Source organism: Coloeus monedula (assembly GCF_965178545.1).
Source record: "Coloeus monedula genome assembly, chromosome: 11".
Classification (NCBI taxonomy): Eukaryota; Metazoa; Chordata; class Aves; order Passeriformes; family Corvidae; genus Coloeus; species Coloeus monedula.
In genome coordinates, this window is record NC_138791.1 from 15,560,845 (window position 1) to 15,570,807 (window position 9,963).

Consider the following 9,963-nt stretch of genomic DNA (forward strand, 5'->3'; position numbering starts at 1 on the left):
TCTCAGGAATAAATGCATAAAAAAAGTTACAGAGATCTGATAAGGGACATAAGTTAGTCTGACTAAAGTGTTGCCATCAGAGCTGGGTGATGCTTTGTGATTTTTTTGCTTGACACAGGCCTGACAGCCATGTGGTTCACTGTTTAATTTTAGCTTGGTCTGTGGGCAAAGGAAGGGCTTCTACATCCAGACTTGTAAAGCCACTATTTTCCATGGAGATTATTTTTTACCATTCTAAAAATACATTGCTGACATGAGTACCAAAGTTTCTATCCAGACCATTCTCTCAAAGCCTTTTGGTCACTTATGCAAAAACTGGCTCACAATAAAAGGATTTTCTGACCTTAAAGAAGGTCCAAGAATTGACTGGAATTTAGTTTAACTTGCTCATAGTTTCTGCTTTGACTTCTTGAATACAGCCCATTTTTTCTGCTTTTTAGTGAGGTATCACTGCTAGAAAGCTTCCGGCATAGTGAACCACATGGGCCAACCTAATGGGAGTGGAAGCTGCTCCTAAACCAGGCATTTGGGCTGTTCACTAACTCAGCTTTCCTGCTATTCTTGTTTGAGATCCAGGGCACTGCACATGTGCCTTACTGCATCTCCTGAACTGTCATGGGACATTCCTTAATGAACTGTAAGAAGTCAAGTAGGGTGCCAGCTGGCCCAGCCTCCTCTGTCGGAAAACAGAGGTTTAATATGTTCAAGTTAAGGTGGTTGAGAGAGAGAGATGCAGGTAAAAACACAAGCCAGCAGGGAAAATGGATTTTTTATTACTTTACAGATTTTAGAAGAAATGTTTTTTCCCCCCCTCTCCCATCCCAAGAAAAGAGAGATCAATTTTTCTACATTCCATAAAACTTGGAACAGAAAACAGATTATTTTTGGCTTATTCCCTGGGTACTGTGTAGGCTTCAGTCTTTGGAGTCACTTTGTTCCCAGCTGTAGCAGATACAGGATTTATACAAGCTCCAGAGGAAAAAAAAAAATTAGGAGGAAGAAGAAAGATTTCAGAACTAGTCTCTTGCTCTCTTTTCTCCCCCCTTTCTTCCCCTTTCATTCTTCACTTACTGCTGCTCCTGCATTTCAGAAGTTTCCTTCACTTTGGCTCTTCCTCAGCATGAATTACTCTTTTGAAATATTTTGAACAGAGGAGGGAAAGATTAGAGTTGATTTTAGGATGGGGAAATAAGGCAAAGGGGATAAAATCCTGGGAGGAAAAGCAGCAAAGCTGGTCCCTAGATAGCACAAGAGGCCAGGCTGTAGTCACAGGGTTAAAATACAGAGCCAGACACACACATGTTTGGGGATGAGACATGCAGATGGATAAGCTGAAGATTTCTGGCTTTCAGGAGGAAAGTCACAGCTGAGCTGGCTGTGGCAAGTGACAGTAATGAGCTCCAAGGGTGAAGTTTGGGAGTGAGTAGAGAATAAAAATGCCCCTGAGGGTAAGATGGCACTTGTGGCAGCAGACTTCTGACAGTTTTCTAAGACCCTTGGGCAGCTTCACATTGTTGTTATCCAAAGTGGAGCTGATTTAATCTGTTGGAGATGAGCTCCATCCCAAACACTGACTTGTCTTTTTTCCTTGAAACAGTCCCAGATCCAGTTTGTGTCTATCTACTGAGGAGCCCAAGCATATGTGTTTCAGATACAGAACATGTTTCTATCTTTCTAGCATTTACATGGTCAGACTTTAATTCTCTAGGTAGAACACAGTGTGACTGGTTTATTTTCCCATCTCTGCAAATGAGTAAGCAGTTTCTTCCTTCCAAACTTGCTGTAGATGTTCTGTTATCCTTGCAACCTTCATATGTTCGTATATGTACAGAGTCCAGAACAAAAAGACAGTAATGCCCCTGGGGATGTTTGGATTTACAGTTAACCAGCAGAGAGCTGTTTTCTAAAGTCAATACACAGTAACAAAACACTCTGTGTATGGACCTTGGACAGACGTACCTGGGCTCTGACGTGAGGGAACGTGCTGTGGGCATTAATAACAGAGCAGTGTTGACCACAGCCCTGGGAATTATAGGCAGTGTGGCATTTATATTCACACAACAATGTCTCACTTGTGCTTGGTATTTTAATTTTCTCAGGTGGATTTGCAGCTGCAGTCACCACACCTCTCGACGTAGCAAAGACGAGAATTATGTTGGCAAAGGTAAGAGTGAACGAGGCCACCAGACAGGCTGGTGAATGGCCTGGGTATTCCAGGGTTTCTGTAGGGTCGTTACAGACTGAAATCCAGCACCTATTAATAATCATTTCTGCTCTTGTCCTCGAAGGCAGGAGTAGATGTGAACAGGCACTGCATGCAGAACTAATGAAATTGTTGTGTTCCTTTCCTTGAATGCTCCTCTCTGGTCCTTTCCCAAAGGAGCTGTCTGAAACAGACTTGGGCTTGTGCTCAGCTTCCAGAATCTCATGCAGTGTCTTTAGGAGAAAAGCCTTGCAGAGTCGGACACCTGAAGTTAAATTGCCCATCAGGGATTTATTCCGCTGTTGTTTTGAAAATTCAGAGTGTGTGTATGTCTTTTCTGAGGAGGGCTTGGTACTGGGTTTTCTGTCCTAAAAAGTTAAGCTATAGAGACTGTGATGGGGGGTTGGCAGAAGGAAGATTGCTTATAAGATCAGTGAGTTTAGTAAGTTTAGAAATTGTTAGTGAGTCTGATGTTCCCATCATCATCTCACTGACCCAGAGCAGAGCTGACAGCCACAGAGCTAAGAGCCCTTGGCAGGTGGATGTTCCTAAAGCCTTTCTCCCAGCCCTGAAGAGAGCTGTTGTGTTGGTGAAGAATGGGCATTGTGAAGTTTCTGTGGGTGTTTTTCACCCTGTTGCTCTGGTCTCTCAATTTGGGGTGTTTCTTGTTGATAATGTGCACCTCCCCAGCTGAGTCACATCTATGCTCGCCATGTTGCTGTGTTGTGTATCTGTCATTGCTGGCTTGTGCCTGCTGCAGCTTCTTTGTCTTTGGATAGTGTCAGCGATAAACCTGTAAGAACTGGGTTTCATTTATCTCTGCCTCTCTCCTGAGCAACCAGGTAAAGAAATGAGGATGCTCTGAGGTGTTCTGGGACCATTCCATTTATATTAGTCATCTCACATTAACTAGGTCACACATGGAATTTAATTGTCTCTAGTCCTGCTGTTTGTCCTCTGTTTTGCACTCAAGACAATTTTCACATGCATTTCACTACTCAGGGTTTTTTTTGGTTCTTTTAAATCTAAAGGAGCAGCAAAGTCACTTGTTGGTGCTTTGAGACTGTGTTTTTATTCATATCTTTCTGCAGAATAAGCTGCTGGATGTAGAGCTGAGTGTAGTGCAGAAGGGACTGGGTGTCCAGTTCTGAACTAACCAGCTCTGTGACCTTGATTGCTTTGTTCTTCTGTGCCTCTGTTTCACTTTGTGTCCTTTATTTCATTCCTGGAGACGAGGAGCTTTTGCCTGTGCCTGGGGTAATGAGGTCGTTAGGATGTCTGTAATTCCTGTCATTCCCACTAACCAGGGACAGGTGCTCAGTAAATAACTAAACCTCTGCCAACAGTTCCCAATCTCTCTCTCCCTGTGGTGCAGGCTGGTTCCAGCAATGCCAGTGGGAATGTTCTGGCTGCCCTTGGTGGCATCTGGAGGACACAAGGCCTGTCAGGGTAAGGACATGCTGCACCTCAGGGGTTGTGTGTCTGTGTGTTAGGGGGTGTGAGAGGATGGGATGGGATCTGTTTATATTTAAATACTGGCATACAGAAAAGCCTTTTGATTGCTGTACACCTGGACAGGGAGCAACAGTCAGGTAGCCAAGAACAAGTTCCTCAGGGAGGTTGAGTGTCCTCACCTTAGCACTGGCTGGGGGCAGTGTCCAGGGAAGAGCACAGAAAAGGGGCATTGTTGGGAATGTATCCAACCTCTAAGCCTAGCTCCAGGTGTCAGAGGCGAGGGTGGCTTTGTGTTAATAACCCATGATGGACTTTTCCCTGTGAATGTGTGCGTTTGTGATTTGTATCCATTTAAATTCAGACACAAGACGACAGTTTTATTTGAGGGGTGTGAATCACCTCTCCTGAGGTGTTGGGAAAGGCCAGCATAGGATCCACATGCCCCTTATGGACAGTTTTTCCTCCTCCTGGCAATTTCTTGTAGATTTGAAAGCACCAGCAAGGTCTCCTCTGTTCCTTTCAATTGTCCATTCTTGCTGCGAAGTGCAAAGTGAGCAGGCAATGCCAGTGTAGGGAAAAGCTGAAGCAGATGGAGGGAGCCGTGTGCTCCCTGACTTGTGCTTTGAACCTCCTGTTAGGTCTGGCCTTGAGCACGTGGCCCCAGATTTTTGCAGTGTGGAACGCATTGCAAAAGCACAAGTTTTCTGAGCCAGGCTTGAGTACAAAGAGTAGGTCTGAGCAGCCACAGATCAGCTCTCCGGGGCTTTCCTGCTGTAGCCAGAGTGTAGGAATGTTCTGGGCTTTCCTCTGACCGGCTGTGGAAGTCTGGGGTGATGTCCATCCAGTCTCTTAAGTGCCTCACTTTGTCCAGTCCTGAGACAGAGAATTGCTCTCCTGACCTTGGAGCAGTGTAGGAATACAGAGTCTTCTGCTAATGTTTCTACAACATTTTGAGGTGTCAGAATTATTATTGAGTTTTACTGACACTGCTTCACTTACACTACCTTGTCCTCTTTGAGTGTGTGTCTTACACCAGTAGTTGGCCTCTGAAAGTGAATATATGTCTTAACTTCTCCAGTCCATGAAGTTCAGCCTGTGCTTCCTTCAGCAGGGCTCATGTCTCACCTGCCTTTGGCCTGGAAGAGAAATGAAGGGGGTTTTTTGAAGCTTGGGGCTTTTCCCTGTAATTTTCCCTAGGTTTTTAACCCTCTCACTCTTTCAGGGCACTGTTTTAACCTTTGTTGCCTGAAGCATTGTGCACATCGCATCTTTGCGGGGGACAGCTTTCTCAGAACATCTGATCTCTGCTTGCCTGGCTAATAAAAGTCCAACCCTCTTTCTACACATGTGGGAAATAATTCAAAACAAATTGCAGGAAGTTCCTGAACACCGATTCCAGGAAGGTATCCAGCTGTCCCCCCCGGCAACACTCAGGGATGGGCTGTCTCAGGTTTGCCTCTTGGAGGGGATGAGGTGATGTGGCAGTGGATGAGTTTGGGGTCCTACATGGCTTGGACTCTAAGGCATGTTTTGAAAGGGACTGGAAGAAGTGAGGCCATGTCGGCTGCTGGTGGAAGTTGAGCTCTGAAGGGTGTGAAGAGGCCTGGATTTGACTGAGAAAACCTGCCCCGTACCCCAGCCAACAGCAGAAAGTAAAAATATATGTTTGTGTTCTTTTCAGGGTGGTTCAGCAGTGCCCTTTTCTAAACAACCCAGAATTAAACTCTGCCCAAAGATAGTACCAGTGGACTAGGACCAAAGGGAACACAATTCAGTTGAAATCAAAACAATAAGAGATCTGGAGAAAAAGTAACATGTAAAGGAGGCCAAGCTGCGTCAGCTGCAAGGAAAAGGAAGAAAGTCTTGGGAAAAATAAACGCAGAGGCTGTCATGCCTGCTGCCAATTATAAATCTATTAATCAAAACCAATAAAAATGTCGGGCTTTTTTGGCCAGTTGCAACATGACATGATTTATGGCTCCTCTAATAAATCTCGTACTTGAAGAGGAGGAATTCTGAGGGCAGAAAGACACATTGCTTATTGCCACCTTATTAAAACCAGAGCACAGGGCTCAGCTTCCTGGTCTGCACCTAGTAAATCCCTCTGCTTCGTGCCAAGAAATTCCACATCCATTTCTGTCCAGGGAGAGCCAGGACTGTGGTAGGGGTTAGGATAGCAATGGGGTGAGTGGATCTGTGCACCTCTTTGCTCTTGCCAGAGGGGTAGAGGAATCATTCACAGGAAAGGAAGTTTGCATCTTGTCTGACAGCTTTTCACACAAGGAGATGGTGTTTTAAAGCCATGGATGAAGCTTCCCAATTCATCGGTGAGAAACACAAGGATTATTGGAGTGGTAATGTTGGTGAGGTGGCCTCTGTGGAGCTGGGGATGGAGCTGGTGGTTTTGCACCAGGTGTCCTGTTCCTCCCATGAGCTTCGTGGTTGGAGTGAAGTTGGCACGTGTGAGGTACTGATTTAATAATCCCTCAACATCGTTTTAGTTTTATTTGTTGAAGTGTGAGTTATGAATCTCGATTTCAGTGGAAAAGTACCAGAAGGGCACATGCCTCGGCAGTAACAGCACATGCACAGAGAAAGGCTCTGTTACTGGGCTACCCCCTCAAGGGGAGGAGAGCAGCTCTGCCTCTGAGCAGACAAAATTGTCTTCAGGGAATACAGAAGGGTCTTATCTCTGAGGGAATTTTGCCAGGCAGCCAACCAGGGGGGAGAAAGCCTCCACCACCAGCCTGCAAATTACACCCCGAGAGGCGAGGTAACCCTGTTGTGGGGTGAGACTCTCCAGACTGTCCACTAATCTCCTGTGAATGGGAAAACCATGGGAGGAGCTGTGGGATATAAAAACCATTATGAACAGCGTCACTTCGGCTCATTGTGTGCCATTTATCGGCTGCCCGAGGCCTCCCCGAGGAGCCCCGTGCCTGGCGCTGCTGCGGGCCCGGCCCGTCCTCCCTCTCCTGCCCGGCCTCTGCTCGCCCCGCTCGGCGGCCCCGCTCAGCCTGCTCGCCCTCGGTCCCTGCTGCCCGCTGAACCCGAGCCATGCTGCTCCTCACAGCCAGCCCTGCCGGCTGCTGTGCAGAACACAAGCTGCCCACAGAGAGAGCTGGGCGCAGAGCTGGGCGCAGAGCTGTGGCCAGAGGAGAGCAGCAGTTTGTGTCAGTATGGCCACCTCATTGGTCCACAGGGTATTTCTTAGGTTACACGGTGCTTTTTTCAGCACTGGCCCCTCTGTGCTGTGTCCAGGCCCTGCATTGCCTTACCGTCTTTCCCTGGGAAGTGGTGGAATCAGCAAGCCTGGAAGTGTTGTAGAAGTGTGTAACTGTGGTGCTTGGGAACATGGGTTAGGGGTGGGCTTGGCAGTGCTGGGTTATTTTGGGCTTGTCTTTTTTCAACCTAAATGATTCAATGATCCAAAGTCTAACTGCAGGGGTCCTGTTAGTCTCCTGTTAGGAACTGAGGAGTGGCAGAGTGCCAGGTGAAATCTCCAGAGAGCAAATCCAGCTAGACAGCAGACCTCTACCCACCAGAGTGGTTTCTGATGGGGCCAGCAGAAATAAACCCAATTTATCTCATCTGCTGATGGGGGCAGGCATGGCCCAGCAGAGAGCAGTTCAGATCAGACCTGCCACAGAGCTCCGCTCTCTGGATTTGGGACCTGCCTGCAGCTGTTCAGCTCTGCCCTCATGCAGAAAGGGAGCCCATGGGGAAAGTGTGGAGAGGCCACGGGTGGCAGGTGGGAACAGGAACTGGGAGAACCAGGGCCAGGATTCTTGGAAGTGATGGTTGGTAATAGGGGTTGCCAGGGATGCAGCTTCTGGGTTAACTCAGTTATGGGCCCCTGTTTGTGTAATAGCTGTGTCTCGAGTGGGCTGTTCTGGAAACGAATATCTGCCCCTGCTCCCGTAATGAGGCTCCCTAATTCGGCAGGAGAGGGATGGTGTGTGCTGCTCCCTAGGATTTGCCCTACCAGTGCTCTGTCCATACATGCCTTGTACAAATTACTCTGTTTTAAAGCTGTCATTATGGTAATAGACCCAATTGCTGTCTAGTAAAGCCATAAAATGTTTCCATCTGCCTGTGTGCTCCAGGCTCCTTAGCAGAGCTCATTATTGTCAGAGGTTTTCCTGTGCAGCAGGAGCAGGGAGCTCCTGAGCAGCCAGGTCTCACCAGGAATTACACCATGTCCCACTGTGGGCAATGCTCTTAGCAAGGACCATGCAGTGTTTGGAAAAGCCAGGAACAGGATCCCTGTGGACCTCAGCCAGGCCGAGGGTGATAGATCTGGAAGGAGGTGGGATGCCAGACGGATTCAAGCCTAATGTTTAATCCTTGCTTGCCACAAAGGAAGCCTGTAATCCTCTGGGAGGATACACTGGCCTGTCCTGAAGATGTTAAACCAACTGTGACTTTAGATGTGTCAAGCAATTGGCTTTGCACAAGTTTCCTATTAATTTCAAAGAACTATGAAGATCAGGCACCTAAAAAAGGTGAAGGTGCCATAAATTGAATATTTCTTCTCCTTCACGGCTATTGCATGTTGCTGGGAATGAGCCACTGCAGTGAGCAGGGCTGTCTCTGCAAGGGGGAGCCCCTGACACAGAGGGGCTGGTGGGGGCAGTGGAGGACAGGATGTTCCCACCTGCAGACAGGATGTTCCCAGTCTGCAGCTCTTTGTGGCATGTGTCCGAGCTCCCCTTTCCAGTGGCCCATAATAGCCTCCTGCCTTTTCCTTCTGCACCTGAGGAGTGTGGAGAGGGCTTAAAAATCACAAGCTTTGGGAGTGCTGTGTTAGGGAAGCCCAGACAGATTCCTTCAGTGAGCAGTGGGGTGGGATTTAAGAAACCAGCAAGAGAGAGTTTTTCTTGGCTTTGTCTTCCGAAGCCCCTGCATCTGCTCCCGGTTCGTCCTCTTAAACTGCTTTTCCTTTGCCTTCAGCTTGTTCGCAGGTGTTGTCCCACGGATGGCAGCCATCAGCCTGGGAGGCTTCATCTTCCTGGGGACATATGAGAAGACTCGGCAGCTGCTGCTCTGAGCCAGCCCGGCCGCTCCTGCGGGGGGAGAAGCCGGAGAAGCCGCCGAGGCAGAGGAGGAGTCGGGCTGGGAGCAGAGCCTTCCTCCTGCACCCCTCACAGCAGCTGTCCCGCAGGCTGAGAGCCACTCTCCCTGCTAGAGAAAACTAAATCCTCCAATAATCCAGCTTCCCAAACATGAAATTTTCCTGCATGGAAAGTGGGTGAGGTCATTGTGAAGAGTTGTGCCAAAAAAGTAATGTTTGGGGGGTAAACAGCTAATTACGGTGGCTGCGAAAGGCGTTATTAGAACTCCTGCAGGGAAAGTGTTTTGGAAAGCTCTGGCTCGGGGGCTGTGGGGAGGCTGAAATAAAGCAAGTTTTCATCGTTCAGTGGCACCTGCCTCGTAACAGGGGAGGGGAAGGGCTGATAGAGTTACAGCCTGCTGCCCTCCAACAGCACCGAAAGGATTCTGGCTTGGGAGAGCTCTTTGTAAAAGACAATAATCCATTTGTTTCTGATTTGAGCTGTATTTGTGGAAGTTTATATTCCTGTTTATACGTACAGGTGCTCAGCAAGCATTCCTGTGAGGAAGCCAACGCAGCTTTATTAATCACACTCACATTTCTCCAGTAAAAGCATGGGCTTGTATTATTTTACAGCAGTGCTTGTGCAAAGACATGGAGCTCTGCCTTCTTTTGGTCTTCATCCCTCAGCTGCTGAAGCAGCAGGAGGATGGAAGTGCTGAAGCACGGGAGGGAGGCTGGGAGGGTAAGGCAGGGAGAACATCGGAGTTCTGCCGAGGTAAGGGTGGATCCTGAGGGCTCTCAGGGGGCTGCTGGCAGGCAGAGCAAAATTCTGGTGCTGTTCTTGCGTAGAAGCGGCAGCAGTCAAAACGGTATGGGGAGGAGTGTGAGGAGACCTTATTGGAATTATGCAAAATTATCACCAGAGTTGGTGCTGGCGGTCAGGTTTACAGCACCAGCTTGGCTGAGTGGTGGTTGAGGAGGTTTAGCTGTGGAGGGTGTTTCTGAGGGCAGGCAAAGCCAAGGGACTGTGGTGGGTGATGGGTTCCTGCACGGCCGTGGGTTGGGCCATGATACTGGGCAGTTCCTCATGACTGAGCCATGCCAGGTTCTGGTGGCACCGTGCATGCTCTGTGCTTGCTCCGTCCCCGTCATCCCAACGCTGATGTACTGGGGATGATGTGCTGCCCTAGGGTGCTGTAATTTAACTGTGAGGCTGTTCCCCTCATGAGGACGATGTGCAGGTGTTCAG

At 48.3% G+C, this 9,963-nt stretch overlaps 1 protein-coding gene across 1 annotated transcript in view; it reads left to right on the top strand.

Annotated features, from left to right (window-relative positions):
• SLC25A26 (solute carrier family 25 member 26) overlaps positions 1-9,206 on the top strand; it is an 82,825-nt gene extending 73,619 nt beyond the window's left edge. The window contains exons 8-10 of the mRNA XM_082288963.1: positions 2,100-2,164; positions 3,579-3,652; positions 8,612-9,206. Of these exons, the coding sequence (XP_082145089.1) occupies positions 2,100-2,164; positions 3,579-3,652; positions 8,612-8,708 (236 nt within the window). The 3' untranslated portion in view covers positions 8,709-9,206. The remainder of the gene's footprint in view (positions 1-2,099; positions 2,165-3,578; positions 3,653-8,611) is intronic.
• The last annotated feature ends 757 nt before the right edge of the window (positions 9,207-9,963 follow it).